This window comes from Bacillus rossius, chromosome 8, assembly GCF_032445375.1.
Source record: "Bacillus rossius redtenbacheri isolate Brsri chromosome 8, Brsri_v3, whole genome shotgun sequence".
Taxonomy (NCBI): Eukaryota; Metazoa; Arthropoda; class Insecta; order Phasmatodea; family Bacillidae; genus Bacillus; species Bacillus rossius.
In genome coordinates, this window is record NC_086336.1 from 18,037,182 (window position 1) to 18,059,880 (window position 22,699).

At 38.5% G+C, this 22,699-nt stretch overlaps 1 protein-coding gene and 1 long non-coding RNA gene across 5 annotated transcripts in view; one reads left to right on the forward strand and one right to left on the reverse strand.

The window, feature by feature from the left end:
• LOC134535546 (endoplasmic reticulum junction formation protein lunapark-A) overlaps positions 1–11,260 on the forward strand; it is a 77,520-nt gene extending 66,260 nt beyond the window's left edge. For both annotated transcript variants that reach the window (XM_063374712.1, XM_063374714.1), the window contains exon 9: positions 10,581–11,260. In XM_063374712.1, coding sequence (XP_063230782.1) covers positions 10,581–10,615 — 35 coding nt within the window. In that variant the 3' untranslated portion in view covers positions 10,616–11,260. The remainder of the gene's footprint in view (positions 1–10,580) is intronic.
• A 561-nt stretch (positions 11,261–11,821) lies between these two features.
• LOC134535547 (uncharacterized) lies at positions 11,822–21,046 on the reverse strand. Of its 3 annotated transcripts, none has more exons than XR_010075638.1 (5): positions 20,823–21,040; positions 18,110–18,248; positions 17,482–17,787; positions 17,273–17,368; positions 11,822–14,097 (listed from the first exon to the last, which is right to left on the reverse strand). It is a non-coding gene; the product is annotated as an uncharacterized LOC134535547 (long non-coding RNA). The 3 variants fall into 3 exon arrangements; XR_010075639.1 differs by having other exon boundaries at positions 17,273–17,384; positions 20,823–21,025; XR_010075637.1 differs by lacking the exon at positions 17,273–17,368 and having other exon boundaries at positions 20,823–21,046.
• Between the last annotated feature and the right edge of the window lie 1,653 nt (positions 21,047–22,699).

Here is a 22,699-nt window from a genome sequence, read left to right on the forward strand (position 1 = left end):
GGAAGAATGTCCATAACACAATCTGCAAAACACTTCAAAATTGCAAAAGGTACATTCATCAACCGACTGTACGCAAAACATGAGCAAAAGGTAGGTAAGCCTTTATGGTCCTCTTAAAAAATACTGGTGCCAAATTCTTGATAACTGGAAAGATGGGCTGAAAAAGAAAACTCAAACTCTGTCAAAAGACAGTTTCCCATCATTGTTAAAGGTTTTGTATGACAAAGTGAAGGGTCCTGGTGAAGATGGCTGTAGTAAAAACCTCATATCTGGATTTAGAAAGTGCGGGATAAGTCCGTTTAACCCTGAGGAAGTTTTGGAGAAATTGCCCCAGAGAGGAAGTACAGATTTGGAAGAAATTATGCCTATGGTTTCTGAAGTGGTGGTTGAAATGCTACAAAACATGAGGCATGGTAATGATGGTACTTCACAACCCAGAAGAAAACGCACCAAGGTAAATGTAATACCTGGGAAGAGTGTCGGAGTAGAAGACATTGGTAGTCGGAGTAGAAGACATTGGTAATAATCCGTGTGGATCATTTTCCAGAGAGGACAGTGGTTCTTTTGGCAAAGAGGAATTGGTTGATGATCCATGTGGATCTGTTTCCAGCAATGACAGTGATTTCAACATTTCATCGGAACCATCTACAGAACAGGCTACAAACAGCGAACAGGCAACCAGTTCACAAAATATCAACCCTGGTGATTTTGTGATCGTGTGGATACCAACTATGCACAAAACATGCAAGATTTTTTGTTGGGGAAGTTACAGTAATTCACAACTCCGAATTGCAAGTGAAATTCCTGAAACGACAAAGGAATACTAGTAAATTTGTGTGGCCTGAAATTCTTGACGAGAGTGTGATTTCAAGGGGTCAAGTTGTCAGTGTGCTGAGCAAACCCGATCAGCTGAAACGTGGTTTGCATTTTTCACAGGATGAACTCAGAGGATTTGATATAAACTAAGTGTGTGTTACTGATGTGAAAAACTTTGAAAACATTTCTGTTCAAGTGTTAAATGTTTTACAAATATTTTATGTGAAATATTGGTTCCTAGTTTTTAAATATGTCATTATTAAAGTTGCATGACACCTATAATTATAATATTTGAATATTTTATGTTTGGCATTCTAAGTTTGAAGTAAAACAGCATGTAAAATATAGTATATAACAATATTAAAGCTACATTTTATCATTTAAAGTGTCAATCATTCATCCCTGTGGGGTTACTATGACTCAGGATGCCTCAACCTGCGGTTTTTAACACGTGGTCAAAGTTACCCCACACAAGGGATAACATTGACCACTTAGAAAAAAAAAATCCTGTTCCAAATTAATGAGAGATAATTAAGATGTACACATTTGCACAGTTAGCTGAAGTGCCAGCCCCAAATTTGCTATGTTTGGTTTTACTTTCTATCAATATGCTTACGAATTATTTAAAAAATTTTAACAAATTTGGTCAAAGTAACCCCACTTGACGGTACTGTCAAGTATGGAAAGTAAACATACACAATAATGGGAAAATCATTATTGTGGCTATCCAATCAAGTTTCGTAAGTTGTAAGCACATGCATACGCCCACTGAAACTCATTGCATCTGAACTGTCATGCAGACAAAATATTGTTTTATTGCAGCATGTGTTTAGCCATGACATCTACCATTGGAGGGTGAGAGAACTAAACACTGATAGAGTTGTTAATAAAACACCAGACATGCGCATATTCTGTCTCACTGTTTAATTTTCTTAAGCCTCTGCACAACCCTTCCCAAAATATACTTGTCACTGGCTTGTGTGGTCTCCGAGAGTCCTGTTAGTGCAGAGGTAATCTGCCTGACATGTTGTACTACACAGCACTGTCAGAAATGCTGCAAATGTCCTGCGATAGTGTGCTACGTGTCTAGTGTAAGATGCCATTTTAATTATAATTGCAACTGTGATTTTCCTTGTGATTGATTCTTGTGGCTGAAGATAATGTGCGTGTGTGTGCTTATGTTTTCATATGGGAGATGTAATTGTGTAGGTATGTAAAAACTACATATTTTGTATTTTTTCTGTAGAAAAGAATTTACATTTCTGGAAAACTTAATTAATTCTGTAACTATACTGGTTATTTTTTATGTTTGTGAAGGAGTATAGTTTTGTAAAACTTGGCATGTTTTGAAGTATTTAAATCTGGTGGATTAATGAATTATTTTGTAGATATATATCTTTGCCTTATAATTTAATATTTTGACATTGATAGCCTTTTATTTTCCACAACTATTGTCTGTGTGATTTAATTGTAAATAATATTTTTTTTTTTATGTTAAACATCTGATATTTTATAACTGCAGTAAAATATGTACGCTAAACCAATAAACATAATTTGTCATAAATAAAACAGTTAACATGATAGCTTCAAAATCTGCTTAACACATGATGTTGTCTCCATGGTGGTTAAAGGTGATTGCAGGTTGCATTTATTTAGGTCAGATATGCTCAGCTTGCAACTAAGTTATCTATTACTGTACTCCCAGCAGCTCACTGAATAGAGTTAGCTTGGAGTGTAGTATATTTTGGACTAATATTCTGACAGTCTGACAGTCTTAATTCAGTTAAGTTGGAAGGTGATAACTTTAAGATAAAAGTGTCCTCTACATTGCGTAAATACATTTTCCTTGTTGCTACTTATTAGTTTAGTGGCACTAGCTTGGTAAATTATGCATTTTATAAAAATAAACACTGTATTCCTAGCATACAAGTCCTTTATAGTCCTCTGTAAAAAATTATGCCAAAATACACAATGATTTAAAATAGAATGCAGTTTGCAGGTGTGTTGGCCTTGCATAGAACAGCTTTTCTGCGTGAATGATCCATCGTGCTGACGGCCGGCATCTGGTACAGCATGTTTCATGCTAAGACTGCAGTACAGAGTAAATGGTGATGTGTGTTGCCAGATAGATACTACCCAGCTCAACATTAAAAATCTTATTTAGTATACCATCTTTAAGTATAATAATAATAATACATTTTTAATTTTACTATTTGATTTTTCTACGACCATAAATTAGTGTCTGTTGACAATATTATTACAGCTGCAGTCATTCTGACAAAAAAAAATTGTGAAACATCAATTACTATTTCACACGAGAAACTGTTTCTAACAGTCCATCACTATTAATAACAAGGCATTCCATAAAATTATATGCTATGCACCTAAGAGAAAAAATATAATAATAAATGATGCATTTTAAATCAAGAAGGCAACTTTCGATAACAACTCCTTAGAAATAAAAATTTTATATTATCAGATAGGTACTTGATGAAGTACAAAAGGAAAATTTATTTCCAATATTCTCATTACAAAGAGTAAAACTATTGTGCTCACTGGTGTGTATCTAGCAGCAGAGCACAGAGAAATGACAGTGTTAATGGCAGAAAATGAGCATTGGAAGAAGACAAATGCCTTGAAATGCACACTGCAAACTAGGGATGATACACATTATAGCACTTAGCATTGAGAGAGCAGGCCCTAACTAAGTGAAGCCAGTGGGCAAACACGTGATAAGTGCTATGGCGACTCTGGCACAGTGACAGTACCACTGGACAGTAGACACCGTTGCATGCCACGAATATTTGTACAGGAAAGAAAAGCACAAAGTACATCAGTCATTGATATTCTGTTGTTATGGAGCAGTTGTGCAACATAGACTGATACTGTACTTTTTTTTTTTAAAATAGAGTTAATTTTGTCGTAGTGGGAAATATTTTGTTATATGCAGAGTTGTTTGTAAAAAAAAACTAATAAAAATATTACTGAAATTTAATTTACATGTTTTATCTGTGGGTGTTTCTGTCATACTTGTAAGGGGCATTAGGTGTCACCATCTTGCAATTTCAAATACTTTGATACCGCTTGCAATTAAGCTTCCGTGATAAATATTTTTGTTTGACCCGGCGTAGGACTTAGCTTTGGGTACTTGTTGAAGTCAACACTTGTCATTATCGGTGAAATAATGTTATTTCCTCGCTGCTCTTACAGACTAGAGCCTGTTACTAAATATAAGGTTGCAACAAGGTATAGAAGGTTTGGAAGATATGATTTATGCCTTGACATTCCAAAAATTTAGATAAATAGTTCAAATTAGATTTATTGCAAATAATATATGGAAAAATCCAAGATGGTGGACCCTAATACCCCTTAAGTAACCTATTAATATATCTTTGTATGTTTTGCTGGTGTCAGAATATGTTGTTTTAAAGCATTTTAATTGTTTATAGAATCTCTTGCTTTGTTTTTGTTTGTCTTTTTTTATCTTACATGATATTATTTGCTTGATTTCAAGGGTTTATTTGTAAATATTTTTGTGTTTTACAAGTATGTATGATTTTCAATTATTATTTCCAAGCTTATTTATTAATTTATTTGTGTGCAATTGAAATTACTTTAACTCTGAATTTGTGATTTTTTTTTCTTTTCCCTCCCCACCCACACATAATTATGTGTTTTGATTATTTTCTTTAACTCACTGTTTAGGAATGTTTGCATTTGAAATGATGTGGTGTGACTTCAAGATTTACATTTTTGTTTGCTCATTTTCTCTCTAATTTAGCCCAACGAACCAGTCTTGAGCAAGATTAATATTATGTGCATTTTCAGAAGTAAAGATAAGTTTACATATTTTAAACATAGTTGTGCCCTTTGACTGTGACTTGATGCAAAGTGAAACCATTACAACGTATCTCAGTAAACCCACAATGTTGGTACTCAATAATGAATAAGTGGCCAACCTAAAAATATAACATAAAAGGGGCTTCATTAAAGACTGAAAATATTGTGACTCAACTAGTATTCATTGAAACCCTCTAAAGTATTTATTTTAAAGCATATAATTTTAAAACCCTTTACAATGCTCTACATCTAATGGTTAAGTATAAAGTACTTTCATTATAAAATCACTGAAAAATTGTAATTGAGCTCCATAACTGTGGTAATGTAGATGTTGGAAGGTTGGTACGCGGTGTGTGTTTAGAATGGCGACTAGAGAGACAACACGTGTGTAAGATTGTAACATCAGTTGTACAGTGTATGTTAATGAAAGAGAAAATAAAACATCAATACATGGCGCAGTCGGTATGTCCAACTAACTAGGATTTACATCAAATGTCCTTACGTTAACGGTAATGTTGATCACCTAGCATTCGGGAGTGCTTGTACATGTTTAGTAAATTCAACATGGCTGCTGCTTTTAATGTTCCTGCCAATTTATCGCTCACGGGCAACTTAGCAGAAAACTGGAAAAAATTTTGTCAAGCATTTCAGATCTATCTTGAGGCTTCGAATCTACAATCACAGAGTGAATCAAGCAAGATTGCTATTCTCTTAAATGTAATTGGGGAAGATGCGTTGGATGTATACAACACCTTCACCTTCACTGCAGACGAAGAAAAGAACAAAACTGTTGCCACAATTCTGAGAACAAATTTCAGGCCTACTGTAATCCCAAGAAAAACATTCTTCATGCAAGATTCTTGTTTTATAACCGCAAACAGAAGGAAGGTGAACAATTCGATGCTTTTGTGACGGAGCTAAAAACACTGTTGCGGGATTGCGAATTTCAAAACACAGATGAAATTCTACGTGATAGAATTGTCTTTGGAACACGAGATCGGGCGACACAAGAAAAGGTGCTGAAAATTGGAGTTGTTACTCTGGACGAAACAATTCGAAGATTCAGAACAGCAGAAATCACTAGCACACAAGCAAGTCAGGTTATTAACTCCGGTGAAGAAAGCCACTGCAAAATCACAGTGGATGAAATGTACAGAAAAAACAGCCAATACCGTACCACGAAAGCCCCAAATGTACAACGAACAACTGTTGAAATTGCTTGTAAATGGTGTGGCTATCAACTTGCAAGAGACCGATTGAAATTTCCTGCACGTGGAAAACTATGTTCCCACTGCGGACGCATGAACCATTTTGCCAAGATATGCAACTCACGTGCAATTGGTGATAAGCAACAAGTAACTGAAGTAAAATGTAGTTGTAACAATACACAACATGCTGCTGAGTATTAAGATTACTACTGTGATGAGATCTCAGCCAGGCCTACCGGTGAAGATCATAACTGCGGTGCAAATACAAGATGTGAAGTGAACACCATTGCATTGTCAAAAAGCTGGACTGAAACTTTTCTTGTAGAAAATCTCGTGAGTGTCAAATTCAAACTTGACTCTGGTGCTTGTGTCAACATCTTACCCCTTACAACCCTCTCCAAACTGCAGTGTGTCAAACCAAGCATCAAGTTGCGACAAGAAAACATGTCACTTGCTGCTTACAACTCACATTGATGTTGTGGGCCTATGTGACTTAACATTGTCTCTTAACAATTTGAATTCCTTGGAAACATTTGTGATAGTGAATGAAGATTCTGTGCCAATCTTGGGACTTCCGACTTGTGAGAGGTTAGGTATTCTACAGAAGAACATAGTCGATGAAGTATAACGCCCCTCGTGCCTCAAAATTAAATTATTTTAAATTAATTAAAAAGAGCCTTGGAAACTTGCTGGGTAAGAATAATAAGAAAAATAAAGTTATTGACCAGAGGTGGCACGAGGTGGAGAACAAGACAATTTGGAACTCCCTGACACAAGCAACTTGGGAGCTGGTGGATCGTTTAAGGGAAGAAGGTATATCATAAATAAATTAACACTACACAAGTAGCTTGGTCTATAGGTTCCCTGTTTTATTTAAAAATGTAAATAATGAATTCTGTTTTCCATTTGATTTGGCATTTATAAGTTTCCCAATTAATGATATTAACAATATACTTAAGTTTTTCGAGAAAGGGCCGGCCCCATATTAGTATAACAACACATACTCAACTTTAACAACAAACAATTACATAAACAAAAATTTATAAGTATCACACCAAAATTTGATTCGTCCAATTATTACATTGATGATTAGTTTTATTCATTCTACATATTCTTGAGGAAAGCACTGTTCGCTGGTAGGCTATTCATTCGATTAATGTAGTTCGTAGCTAGAAAGTGGGGGGGGGGGGGGGGGAGGTTGATTTTACATTACCAAAGAGTCTTCAAAAGATAACGTCGGGTCGCGAAAACATCTCTTCTAACGTGACCCCCAAGTGGAGGTGCAGGACCACGAGCTGGGAGCAATTTGTCTCTCCAGCACTTCGACCCTGTCTGAAAACCAAGCCAAATTCAAAACGAATTAGACCTGCTTCCAGACAGTCATACACCTTCGGCGCAAAAGGCCAACAAACGGGAATGTGGGGGAAAAGGCCGGATTACTCACCAAACAGGGTGTAGAGTTCGGAGCTCACTAGGTGTCTCGCGCCGACATCAGGATTCCGCGGACCGAGAGAACGCGGATGCGCGAAAGAAATCGAAAATTTAAAAAAAAAATAAAAAAAATCAAACTTAAAAATTAGAGACATGACTTGAACTAATTACTACTACTGACCGACTACTGAACAAATGGGATCACATCCCATAGAGCAACTGACTACATCTCTTCTGCACCCGAATTCGCAATTCCCGCGAAAAACCTCCTAGCGCAGAGGACGTCGAGAAGACATGGTCAGTAGCCGCGATCAAAGGACTGAGTACCGCAATGGCGGATAAAGCTCCTAATTAAATCGGGCGGTGAGGCCCCGGGTCAAAGGAGGGGGAAGGTTCGGTTCTAGTGCCCGAGTGGTTGTACGCACGACTTCAGTAGTTCGCGCCAAAGGGCGACTGCTGCGGTCTCTACCGGTAGGACAGGAAGCAACGAACAATCGACTTCTACAGGTCGGGAGGAAGAAGCATATGGCCATAAGGCGTAGCGGCGCTGCGCTCTGGCGGCGTAAAGGGGAACTAACGGAGGCGGTGAACTGACTCGCCGCCAGGTATCTCAGCTTGCTGGCCACCATGGGTGAAGTTGCTTTTTTTTGCCGCTAGGTTTCGTGGAGGTCTCTTGGCTAAGTTCATGTCAGGTCACTGCTCCCGGATTTCTCAGAACTAAGGGGGAAGGGTGGGGGAAACAAAAGGCGCAACGAAGTTGGGAACAACCGTCCATCGGATACGCGTTCGTGACAAGACTTACTACACTGGCACAAAGTTTAAATCCGTGGCGTACACCGGCCTAACAAAAGTAAATCACCCCCATTAACAACCAGATAAATTTAAAAAATAATAAACCCCAAAAAATTTTAAAATTATAGAAAAAATAAAAAAAGGTGACGAAATGTCTAATTTCCGGCACAGAAGTGTGTCAGCTATCCAAAGAAAACATAGTGACTGCCTTCAGAGATGTTTTCACTGGCATCGGTAAGTTTGAGGGTGACTACACTATTAAGCTGAAAGAGAACTGTGTGCCATCATCTAATCCACCTCATAGACTTCCCATCCAAATCTTAACACAGTTAAAAATTGAATTAGACAGACTTTGTCAGTTAGGCATAATAATCAAATGTGACAACCCAACTGAATGGGTAAACAGATTAGTGATTGTTGAAAAACCGAATGGGTCATTAAGGCTCTGCCTTGATCCTCAGGATCTGAATGAAGGAGTATGTACAATTACCCACAGTTAAAGATGTTGTTGCAAAGCTTGGCAAAGCAAAATACTTCAGTGTGCTTGATCTGAAGGACTCGTTTTGGCATGTCAATCTTGATGAACGCAGCTCATCATACTGTACTTTCTCCACTGTATTTGGCTCCTATCAGTTCAAACGACTACCCTTTGGTTTGAATATCTCCACTGAGGTATTTCAAAAATACAACACTCAAACATTTGGTGACATTGATGGTGTCATAATATATGTGGATGATTTGTTAATCTATGCTGAGGATGAGCAAGCTTATGACAATATTCTGAGAGAAGTGCTCAATAGGGCACAAAAGTGCAACGTAAAGTTTAATGTCCACAAATTTCAGTACAAAGTGAAAGGGGTGAAGTATGTTGGTCACACTTTCACAGAAGGTCGTGTACTTCCAGATGCAGACAAGATCTCAGCCATTGTAAATTATGATGTACCTGGATGTAAGCAAGACCTTCAACGTTTTCTTGGTTTGGTTAACTATCTAAAAGACTTCATTCCTCACTACACTGAAGTCACCACCCCATTGCGCAACCTTTTGAAAAAAGACTCTGAATTTGTTTGGGACCCCAATGTTCATGGAGTAAGCCGTCAGAAGCTGAAGGCTATACTAATTTCAGAACCATTCCTACAAACGTTTGATGAGTCAGCAGACATTGTAATTCAGACTGATAGCAGTAAGGAGGGTATAGGTTGTGTTCTGTTGCAGCATGGCAAACCTGTGTGGTATGCATCCAAGTATCTTTCACCTACAGAAATCAATTATGGTCAGATAGACAAAGAATTTTTGGCAGTCTTGTTTGCATGCAAGCGTTTCCACCAGTACATTTATGGTAGAGACGTAACCATTCAAACTGACCATCAACCTTTACTGTCCGTAATGAAAAAAGAAATTCACAAGATCTCATCCAGAAGACTACAAAGACTACAAAGCATAAGACTTAAACTGAGCTTGTATAAAGTGCATCTTGTTTATGTACCTGGTTCAAAAATGTTTGTAGCTGATGCGCTAAGCAGGGCGTGTTCAAAAGCTGATGTCACTGATGTTGATGTTTCCTTAACTGAGGTGGTACACACAGTAAACATGTCCAATGACAACAAAGTGATTTTCCAACAGGAGACAGCAAAGGATGCCCTGTTAGCCGAATTGAACAAACTGCACACAAATGGATGGCCAACATCAAAAACTAAAGTACCAGACATTGTAAAATTCTATTATAAATTCAGAAATGATGTTGTAGTGGAAGAAGGTCTAGTATTCTTGGGACATAGAATCATGGTTCCTGCATCCCTCAAAGACTTTGTATTAGAGCACTTGCATCGGTCACATTTTGGCATCTCAAAAACAAAGCCAGAGCTAAAACTTTGTTCTATTGGGCTAACATGGACACGGACATTGAAAACACTGTGGCAAAGTGTGGTCTCTGTGAGAAATTTAGCTCCAAAAACCCAAAAGAGCCCATGATATTACAAGAACCACAAACTTTACCATTTCAGAAAGTGGCTTGTGACATCCTCGAATTTGGCTCGGGTACCTATCTAGTACTCTGTGATTACTATTCCAAGTGGGTAGAATTAGTTCCCCTCACCTCCAAGAGTTCATCTGCTGTTGTAAGGGTCTTAAAAGTAATTTTCTCAACACATGGTGTACCCAATATCTTGGTTGCAGACAACATGCCTTTCAATTCCTTTGAAATGCGAGAGTTTAGCAGAAGTTATGGCTTCACCATTCAAACTGCAAGCCCATATTATCCCAAAAGTAATGGTCTGGCAGAGCTGGCAGTAGGGATTTGTAAAAAAAATGTTAAAAAAGTGTGCAGAGCAAAATCTTGATCATACAATGCTACTTGAATATCGCAATACTCCCATTCTAGGTTTACATTTCAGTCCAGCTCAACTCTTGTTCAGTAGGAGGACCAAAACTACTCTGCCAATTCACAATCACTTGTTCAAGCCTAAAATTGTTGAAAACTTTGATTTGTTACAGGCACGAAAAATTTTCCAAAACAAGCAGCATTATGACAAGACTGCCAAGCTGCGACATGTTGAGTTCCAAAAGGGTGACAATGTTGTTTATCTAGATGAGGGTGTGTGGAAGCCTGCTTGTGTGATTGATGTCCTAGGTGCCCCACGCTCAGTACTTATCCAGGATGAAAAGGGTAGGGTAAAGAGAAGGAACACTAATCATTTGAAGCGATCCTTTGCAAGAAGAGAATTTGCAGTAGCAGGACAAGAAATTAAGGTCGGCAAACAAGGGTACTGGTCAGGTGAACACAAAGTGGTAAAATTAGCTTCTGAGCAGCCCACACAGTCTGAAAGAGTGTTGGACGGGGGATTCAAAGGTTTCACAGACTCAGATCTTAAGAATAATCAACCAGGGGACTGCAGAGCTCATCCACACATGCCCACAAGGTTCAGGTCACAAAGAATCCCACAAAAACCTGTCTACCTTAATGAATATGTATCAAGATAAATTCATTATTAAATCTAGTGTGTGTCAATGTAGCAATTAAGAGGTAGATGTGGTAATGTAGATGTTGGAAGGTTGGTACGCGGTGTGTGTATAGAATGGCGAATAGAGAGACAACACGTGTGTAAGATTGTAACATCAGTTGTACAGTGTATGTTAATGAAAGAGATAATAAAACATCAATACAATAACAATTACTAATTACTGACATTTTAATGTTATTTTTTACTATTCTGTCATATTCTTCCATCTTGGGGTGTAAATATTTCTCCACCATCTCACAATAGCATGTTGAAATCACAGTCACACTTGAACCTCCTTCACAAAATAAGGCCAAATTATGCCTATCGAGGAGACAGCACACCAACTGTCACTTTTGGGATGTGAAATGGTCTTTGGGGCAGTTCACAAGGGCTTGCAGTTGCCCAATAACAAGCATTTTGCTTGTTTACTGTACCACTTAGGTGAAAATGCAGTTCATCACTTGTCTACACAATAGTGAATGGGGTACAGCTGTTGGGATTGCATTGCAAGCATCTGTGCATTTCACCCAGCCCTGTGGGTTGAATTCCTACGCAATCATGATCTTTTAGGGGTGTAACTGAAGGTCTGTGTGTAACATTCGCCTTATTTTTCTGGACGATTTTTCAAGGGCAGCAGCATGTTTTAAGTGCAGAAAACATTGGAGATTGTTCAATAGATGCCCTAACTGCCTTAATGTTCTTTTTAAGAATTCTCACATTTTGAGGTCGGTAGATTCCATCATCCTTTATATTACTGATCCATTTCCGATGGTTTTAGGGTCAGGAACACTGTCAATATGATTGAAATTGAGTTGTCTGTGAAAACCCCTGCGTCGCCAAAAAACTTTCCCTGTTTTTAAAAAAGGTCTCCAAAACAAAGCCCTGTTGCTGAACTGTCCACCGCATGGTGACTACTGAAAACAGTGTAGTTACTCCGACCGAACGGCACCTGTTCCACCTCTCTACCTGCTCTGGAGCTCCTACAGTGAATTCTTTGAACTAGGGACTGCATTCTGACACATCCTCAATTTAAAAAAAAAAAGTCTTCAGGTACATGGAGATTATTTTTGACGTGACGTCTAATAAATCGATAAACGCCGGCTGCACGCACGAAAAAGTGTCCCGTAACGCACATTGTCCCGTTAGGCTGTGTCCCGTTACGCTCATTGTATGCTTGCGCCGCATCTATCTCTCTTCCACTCGATTGGAACAACCATCGATTTGAATTTTTCGAGGCACATTATACTTGAAACATTCCCATTTGTTTCCTACTTTTCCTATCATTGTCCTATCCTTAACAGAATAACACAGATTGGAAGAAGTTAAATAGCAAACATGTATAAAAGTTATAGTTAAAATAATCTCTTTGTTAAAGTAATAAACATACCGTATTTACTCGCATATAGGTCGCGGCAATTTTACCAGATTTGATGGGGAAAAAATGAAGTGCGACCTATATGTGAAGAAAAATTTTTTAGGAATTTTTTTTGCAATATTTTGCTTTAAAATGCGAAAAAGAAGTTTATATAGGTATAGGCAAATTTATTTACAATGTACACATACAGCGAAACCCCTTATTTACGTTACCGTTATTTACGTTTTCCCGTTATTTGCACTATATTCTTCAGGTCCTGTTTAGTTCCCATTTAGTCCAATACAACACTTTCATGCAAATTACGACTCAAAAATCGAATCCATCCCGCTATTTACGTCACGTACCAACCATAAACAACCAGAAAATACCGTGGGTACTTTTAGAGTATATAAGATTAGCTAGTAGGCCTAAAAACATCGTGAAAAACGTAACGTTTATAGTCGGCAATGAACATTTTAAATCGCAAAATATACATATTTTATAACATGAAAAGTTGCTTTTATTTCTAAACATGTAATAATTTCAGCCTAGGCGTGTAAAAGTCTGAGTAATTATAGCAGGAGACAATCTAAAATGCACGAGGGAAAAAGGTAAACACACGAATGTATGAACGTGGCTGATTGTTAATTTCTGATACTGTATTTATGTCACAACTTAGCCGGAATACTGGTACGAGACAAATTTCACAAGATAAAATGAGCGGAGTCTTGGTAACTGTTTTGTACGTATTTTATAATTTCGGAAGTATTGTACAGTTGACGCATATTTTTTAAACTAACAATTTATTTCTGGTGATCGTAATTAATTAATTATTGGTATCAAGACATCAAGATGGACGTAAACTTGAACATGTCACGGCAGTGAGAAAACTGGTGCGTATACCAATAAACAGGTATTAGAACTGGACAAAATTGGTACATGGGAGGTGGAGCTTATATTTTTTTCTGCTAAGCTCTCATCTATTGGCTGGCTGCTGATGCAAGGTCACGAGTCTGGGCGGAGTGTTGAGTGAGTTATACTGCGCATGCGCAGCTCAGTGAACAAAGAGAGTCAGCAGGCGCGCCGTAACAGCAGCTGATCGAGTACAATGACCTTTCTCCACGCACGGCGCACGGCGCAGTAATGAATTACCGGTGCGACCTATATGGGGGGAATCTTAAATACCAAATTCAAGACCTCAAATTATGGGTGCGACCTATCTGCGATGGCGACTTATATGCGAGTAAATACGGTATTTGAATTAATGAGTGCAAATAAAAGTAAATTTATCAATTAAATTGTAGATTTCATTTCACTCCTTCTTTGTATCCATACAAAATAATGATAATTCAATAAACATGATTTAATTTTATTCATTAAAGTATACAATCATTTCATCAATGTTTTGTTATGAGATCACGTTAAACTATCATCTGTAAACAGACTTTACAGACAACCAATTTGTTTAAGTTACATACAAACTTCCAATACTTCTACATTATTTCTTCTTTCGTGATGACAGTTCTGTGGTAGCACCAATAACAGCCTTACATACCCACACTGCACTTGCAATGGTAACGAACAGTGTTGTCACAGTTACAAAATTGGCATGGTTCAGATTGCCAACAGGAACTGATATCAAGATGTTTTTGGTAACCTGCAAACAGAAAACCAGTTCGTTTATAATAAAATATATTTATGAAGTTAATATTTGACACATGCTTTAATATGTAGGCTTTTTGTAAATAATCTTGTAGCTAAATTTGAATAAAACCTTAAAAGGAAAGTACACCATACCCTCACTTAGCATGACTAGTGCATTACTAAAAATGTTTGTGTTATTCGCAATTGCGTATTCTGAAGCATCAGTTACCATAAATAGCAAGCCTAATGTGTTCCAAAATGTGTAGGGAAATATTCTTTACATAATATAAATGCCTAGAAAAACATTCAACGATAAATATGTCACACCATTTTTCTTTATAAGACTACCATCATACACTGTATGACAAATACGACAACGTGTAACGGGAGATAGGTGGTTATGTACTTATTGTCAGTCGGCTGGTTGACTTGCCCGCCCGGGCGTGAATTTCAACTCGCATCGCGTACTTTTCCATGATCTTACAAAACCATCCTTTACTGGCAATGAAACTGATATTACTGTCCGGATATTAATATTTTAATTTTTCAAAAATTAAAGTGCTTATTCGCATATCACCACCTGGTCGCACCAATCCTGTCAGGCCCGTGATGTATTTTTCTTAGCACCATTAACTGAACAACCTTTTCCATGCGAATCATGTGTTCGTTCCTGTTCCGGTATCTAATGTCAAATATATTCCCACTAGTACAACCAACATCATCAGATAAGAGTCCTTATTTCATACAATTGTACACACAGTTGACTTGCGTAAAACTTAAGTGTGGCCTTCAAGACATTCTGCATGCCGTAATACTTCTAGTTTTGTCTCAAATACGTGAACACGAAGCATTATGCTCTCACTTGGAAACTATGATTCAAATTGCAGGTGCTAGCGCACGTACAGTTACTGGCAGACAAATGGGCAGAATTAACTTTGTATTTAGGTGTGCGAGTTCCTGCCACTGGCTAGACTGAAATTCATCACGGCCCGATCTGTGGCCGTGCAACAACAGTACAATCCAGTGGCATACACATAGACATAAAAACATTTAGTCCTTTACATTCCATAGCCGCAACTGAACTTGCCATAGCTGATGTGTTTGTACGACAGCCGATAGTGTAATCATGTGCGCGCAACTATTCTCCCCTTGTAGAGCTAACTGTATGCCATGGAGCATCTTTTGTTTACAGAGTTGAAGCATATTTTGTGGCATCATGCCTGTCTTTTATTTTGCCTGTGGTGATTTCGTGCCGACTGAAATTCACAGACGTGCTATTCAAGACTGGGGCAATAAAATTAACATTGCACTAAATTAGTTACCGCTGTTTGACAATGTGCTAAGTGAGGGATTGGTGTCCCTAGACTATTAGTTGTAAAAGAGTCTGCTTAAATAACCTAGATCATCTGCTACTCATTTCCCGAGTTCATGTCTGAAATGCCAATGAAATATGACATCTAGGAAAATGTGCATGAGCTGTGGGCTGGTGATTTCCCGCTCCAATGCACTGTCTCAGCTCCATCCCGGCATTTCACTTCTCATCCATAATTTAATGGTGTTTAAAAGATCAGAAGCCCTAATGCATTCGGCCTTGCTACAGCCATAACTTCAAACCCCTTTTAACACACTTGTCAGTGGCAGATGTTGGTGAAAAAAAATTATAAAATATGTTAGTGTATTACCAAACTAATGAATGAAAGGAGTGCTAAATGTTGACAATCTTCAATCCTTGCAACTACTAAGGATGAAGCACATCACTATTACAGGAATGCATGATGGCTTTTTCATAACTATTTAAAATGAACATAGGAATCTAGCTGTAGAATTTTTACGCCTGATCCTACAAACTAAATTGTTTTGACAAAAAAAAATTTCTGACGTAAGTCAAAATAGATTTCTGACACATTGATTATAAGTTAAAGCATATCATCACAAAATTATGAATGGGGGGAAAAATACACGGTATAGTTATGTAGGTATTACAACCATTGTGATTTATTGACCAAAAATTTATGTACAAATGAAAGTCCATTACTGTCATATGAGGAAGTAATTATGCATATCATCATCAATTCCACTCTTAACTAACGTGTGTAATGTCGCAAGACCCTGCCCTCCCCACTTATTAAATAATTTAATTAATGGTTAAATACTGAATTATATTCAATACTATGGTTAGATTTTCTGATATAATTTAAATAATATCTTTTTATTCCTTGTAAGAAGTTGCATAAGAAGGAAATGGAGGGAGATGGAAAATTCAGTAACTGTGGGAAAAATGTGTTACTATGCACCCGTATTGCTGGTAATTTGGTACAGTATTTTTGTGATTGGTCAAAAGTGAGATTACCAGACCACGTGATTTATTTTGAGTGTAACCTTTGTCAAAAAATGCCTCGCTACGAGGGGTTAGAAATTGTACCCTGCTATGGTTTTATGAGTGCTGTGCTGTGATTGGCTGAGAGGCTGTGCACCTGCTCATCCTCCGGGTGGTGATCAGCTGTACGTAGCCTCAGCAGCGTGGCCACACACGGGGAAAAGTCAGGGAATTTGAAACACATCAGGTAAAACCTGTAAAAGTCAACAATTTTTTAATGGGTCAGTGAATTTTTTGAGATGAGCTTGATTCAGCATTGTAATGGTTTATTCAATGGCCATTTGTTATAAAAATGTGAATTGGCTCTTATCATTTTCAAAAGCATGTCTGCATAATACCATATTCATCCAATAATCCACACAGAATTTTTTTCTTAAAATGTGTGTTTAAAAAGCATGGTGTGCAACTTATTCAAAACTTGACAATGCTGCACAGCAATAGTTCTTTCTAGCTCCAATGTTGGTTAACCTGCTGTCGGTTTAATGACACAGACATCTTGCACGTGGTTTGACAGCGCATATATTTGTGAAAAAGATGTTGCAATGATTACCAAAGGTTTGCTGTTACGATTATCTACGATGGCTGAAAACCCCTAAAATGATTCAATAGTACAAGGAAATCAGAAATTAAGTTATGACAAGAAAGTGAGCATCTATGTAACTGGAGGAAATAATAAGATTGTTGACTAAATTTTAATGGTGCTTCACTACAGTACACAAAACATCTTCGGTCGGTATAGTACTCATTTTTCATTCATGACCATTTTTTCACCATACATTCACAGTTAATCCAAAAATAAAATATTTACTACCTAATATCTGTAAAGATGTGTATCTTCTCACCAACAGCAGCAAACAGTGTGCAAAATGGTTATAGTCCTCTCCAAAATGAAATTCTGCATATGCTCCTGAAAATAGTGGGATCTGAAATGATGATAGTGATTGTGTTGCCTACACAGTCACTGCACTGAGGATGTAATAATGAACAACCATTGTCAGTAACTTGAGGTAGGTAACTCACACTTTGGTAAGGAACACTGATCCAATCACACATCTCCCGGTGGCACGGCCCACAAGGTGCCTTGCTGGTTTGGCTGCACTCTGCACTGGAGTTGCACCTCAGCAATAGCGCAGGTGGTCCTAAGACAGCCGTGGCCGCACTGCCACCGACCGTAGCCTCGTGGTAGCGCAGGTGAACAGGGAGTTTGGCAGCAGCCGTGAGGGTGTTGCCCGCACGCTGCAAGTCAGCGTGAACGTGGACTTTGTGAGGTGCGGATTCATGTTCCGGAGCTTCTACGTCGACAAACCCCGAAGGACACGCCATCACCTGTAATCATGTGCCCTTGTGCTGTCCATACTGCTAATAAAATGTACTCTGTAGCAAATTGTTTTGACAACATTCAATGTATTACTAAGACAACTGTTATTTTAAAGTATGTAAAGAAATTATTTGTTGGTACCTAAACAATATCATTGATTAATAACATGCATTTTGGGGGGGGAGGGGGGGCTTACCATCCTTTCTCACAGCACACACTACCCATGTTGAAAATAAGAAAAAAAAAATTAAAGGGGTAGTTTTATTATCTTAACAAAATGTGACGTGCCTAAATAATTCATAAGAAAAAGAAACAAAGAGCAAAACCTACCTTTTTCATTCGTCTCAAATCTGCTAGTTCATCAGGATTAACAAAACATCCTGAAGGAATTGTTTGTTCAAAAACCACCTGGCAATTATTCAAAATGCTATGTTGGTCAACTATTATCTTCACAGAGAAACCAAGTTCCCTGGAAGAAAAAAAAAAAGTGTTTACACAATTTTGACATGTACTTAATATGTCAAAATAAACATACTGGAAAAAAATAAAATTTGGAAGACTAGGTTAAATAATTTAGGCTACTTCTGTGTAAGCTTTCATTTGTCGATGTAGCCCAAGCAAATAGCATTCATGAATCAATATTACAAGCCTGTGCATTATTTTTCATAGCATAATTAAGGAAAGTAGGTATATTAAAATGTTTATAAATTCATACCATTAACACTTGTCAGCATGTTGTGGCAACACCACTGATTTTTTTTTCTTCAAAGTTTTGTAGCAAATTGATTTAAAATTCTGTAAAAGTAATTAATTCAATGAGAGTAATAGTTTTATGAACTCTCAATAGTGCAATATAGAAATTAATAGAAATTTATACTGCTCTATTAATAATGTTCGCAGGCTTTCACACCCATTGTCTAAAGTAGCTTGGCTTCTGGGTTGTAGCCGTGTCCTTGGCGAATAATTCACGACGTTTCGGTCGACATTGCAGTCGCCATCATCAGGGCTTTAAAAAGAAGTGTAAGAGGCTGCACGCAAGTGTCAGGAAGACAGGAGTGGAAGAGATAGACAGAGATAAAGGAGCTGGGAAAGAATCTGGGGAGAAAAAAGAGAGACTAGGGATGCGTACGTGGAAAGGCTAATGGGGTGGACCTTTACAGCTATGTACGAAGAGTGAAGGGAGAGGAGTGGTGTTCAGGGGAAGAGAGGGGCAGGACTGTAAGTGGGACAGGCAGAAGGCAAACTTGCTAAAGGAGCAGTACCTATCCGTATTTGTAAGAAGAAGCAAACACGGTACAAAGAAGGAGTTTATAAATACGGATGCAAGAGGTACAAAGGGGGTTGGGAGTTTGAAGAGGAAAGCAGCTGGGCCAGATGGGATAGGGAACAGCCACCTTAAGTTGGGGGATTAGGAGATATGGAGACACCTAATGGTGATGTTCCAGCAATCCTTGGAAGAGGGAAAATTACCAAAGCAGTGGAAGGAAGTGGTGGTATTATCGATTTACAAGGGAGGTAGGGTATAAGGCAAATCCACTGATTTACAGACCAGTCAGTCTGACGTTCTGTGTAGGGAAAGTAATCTAGAGGCTGGTGTGCAGGTATGTGGTGGGGGTAATGGATAACAGGGTGGGTGGACAATAGACAGCATGGTTCCAGAAGAGGGTTCTTGTGAGGTGGTTGCTGGTAGATCTGGTGGAAGCGGTGGACAGGGGGAAGTAGATAGTCACAATTTTCATCAACTTTGAAAAGCCATTTTATAAGGTACTACACAAGAGGCTAATGGTTAAGGTAGAGTTGTTGGTAAAGGATGACAGGGTCGTAATTTGGGTTGGAGACTTCCTGAGAGATAGAAGTGTGCGGGTGGGAGAGAAAAGGTCTGGTAAGGGGGAAGTGATGTCTGGAGTGCCACAGGAGCATGTGTTGGGGCCCATGTTGTTCACGATAATGATGAACAATATAGGAGAGGAAATGGAGGCAAGTATGTGAGTATTTGCAGATGATTGCTTAGTGCATGAGGTGGTGGTACATCTGCAAGGGGATATGATCAGGCTGAAACGATGTAGAGAGGAGATTGGGATGTCGCTGAATGTTGGAAAGAAGGTGGTTAGTCACGAGAAAGAAGAAGGTATGAGGGAAGTGTATAACTGGAAGAAGGAGGCTGATGAGTATAAGTACCTAAGGGTTACCCTGCAAAATAACCTGAGATGAGCAGAACAGGTTCAGCAGGTGGTGAGTAAGGGGATGAGGGCACTGGGGATGCTTGTAGGACCCTTTGGGGAGCAGGGAGGACGTTAAGGGAAAAGGCATACTCCACACTGGTCAGGATGGAATATGCAGCTGTGATCTGGGATCCCTATTCAGTGACTAAGGTAAGGAATGTGAAGAAGGTGCAGTGTAGAGCAGTGAGATGGTTAATGGATGTGAGAAGAATAATGAAAGGGCAAGAGGTGGAAAAACGTAGTCCATCAGAATGATTAAGGAGTTGGGGTGGGAAGCATTACAAGGGAGGAGAAGGGTGTAAATAAGAATGGATAAGGTGATAACGGGTGAGGGGGGGACAGCAGGGAACTAGGATAGGCAGAGGTGGGTATAAGAGCGAAGAGATCACTGGTAGAAGCTAGAGGCTATGGAGGCAAACGAAAAGTGGGAGGCACGCTTTCCTTGTGAGGACAGAGAGGAAGTGGAACCTAGAGGAGAAAATGAAAGGGGTGAGATTGAAGGCACCTGAGACAGGGGATAAGAGGAAGGAGAGGATTCCTTGCCATCAGGTAACAGATAAATTGCGAGTTTAAAAAGTATATCAATCAAATCCCTTTCAAGATAAAAAAAAGTTAGCAGAAGCCAACTTTGAAAATTTTTTGCATGGGTAAAAGTTCCGTACCGCATATCCAAGTCTCCTTGATCCTAATGGCATGACCTGAATACATTGATCCTGTGGTACATGAAGCTTGCTTTGGTTTTGTACATTCAAAGAACCTCAATATAACAAAAATTGTAATGTAATAATAAATGATAATATTTTTGCAATAAATTACATTACCTATGAAAACCCTCTTTACTCAAATTAAAATTTACAGCTGGGCGTAGACTGCAAACGTTTGTACATATAACATATTTCCATTTAATAAGCGTAAAAAATGTTACAATAATTTTAATTTCATAATTACTCATGGTATGTACAATATTTAATTATAATATGTAAAATTATAAACCACATATAACAGCAACAACGACTGTCTCCATTTTTCTACCCTCCCCTCCAACAAAAAAAAAACAGTGTAACGTAGGGTAGTACAGAGTAGGTCAGTGCAGTTCTGAGCAGTTACGGCATTCACTTAATAGTGCAACGGTCGATAAAAAAAAAGTTACTTCAGGGAGAATAATTTTTTTTTGTATATTTTAACTAACTTTGTATTTAAATAAAGCACTTTTTTCTGAATAAATTTTTTTGCTTATAGTACCTATGTGTATACTCACAGTAGCGCAAATTCGGGAGGTCTTTTGTTTATATGCTTCCATTGATAGATGTGTGATCTTGAATATAATACCCATTCTTCCCCTTCATTTCACGATACATTCATCAAACATTTTGTTGCCATTTGTCCTTTAACATCTACATCATCATTAGTTCTGATAGCGTACTGAGAATCCCACCCATTATATTCTTTTCCTGTCACTCGACTTGCCTTTCACCAGACTAGCTACCTGCCTCTGCCTCCAACCAGACTTTCTGTAACACAGCCATGTACATATCCCATACTGCTTCAGCGTACTCTGGCATATGATGCACTATGTTGGTATAAGCCTTCTGCTTGCATATATTACTTATTTCCTCAATCCCTTGATCAATAACCAAAATCCTACCTGTCCACAGAATTCTCCTATTGCCTTCCTCATTCCATGTTGTATTGATGCACCATCGCCAGGTACTTGTAAATAGTGACTTCCCATATAGTTTATTCTCTCTAGTGGTAGCCTCTCTTCTTGCCTATTTTTTATTCTTTGTGAAACTAATCATGGTGTACTGTAGGGTTGGATGGGGGTCATTAATGCTAGAAATAAAATTGTGAAAAAGTGTTGAGACACGTATCTATGGGATAGGGGGTGATCATAAACACAGCCAGAAGAACAGGTAGAGTGAAAAATGGAATTAGGATAGGATCGAACCACATGATAGGTATTAGTTGACATCGTACACCTCCTGTGGTAATAAAGCTCAGTCTCCACCTTGCCAGTACCAGTCCTCGATGGTGGAATGCACCCCTTGTACACTCCATACAACTAAAGAGCGCAACCTAAAAACTAAAGTGCACAAAACTCTAACCACACAAGATAAAACCAAATTATATAACAAAGTCAGTAACTAGTAACAAACGGACTATGAACTGCGAAAGTTCTTAAATATTTTCAGTCTTTATTCAATATCCTAACTAGGAATCAACTCTCTATGCTGCTTAGGAAGTGTGGAGAAGTCTACTAGTTAACCTCACCCAACCACATATGCATAGACTCAGATCTTAGTGGATTATGCGGGGGCCGAAGACCCACATCACAATACAGCTAGTATTCTAGCTATCCTTGTACTCGCCCAGAAAGATTTCAGCAGTTTCGCCTTAAAAACCACTAGGTCCATCCCATAGCCCGGCCACGAGACCTTGGTTAATGGCAAATGTTGTCCAGTGTGGACAAATTTTCATGAAAATCGAAGGACTCCACAAGAATCCAGCAAGGAACGGACAATGTAAAAGGAAGCTGCCATTTTGTGCGTGAAATTACTAAGACTAGATAATCCAGCATGACCAAGGAAGCACACAAATGGCTCCCCCTCCCATGTGACATTCCAACAGAGTGAGCAACACAGGCATGCGACATCAAGGCACAGCCTTCACCTTCCACCCACCAGACTTTTAGCACTCT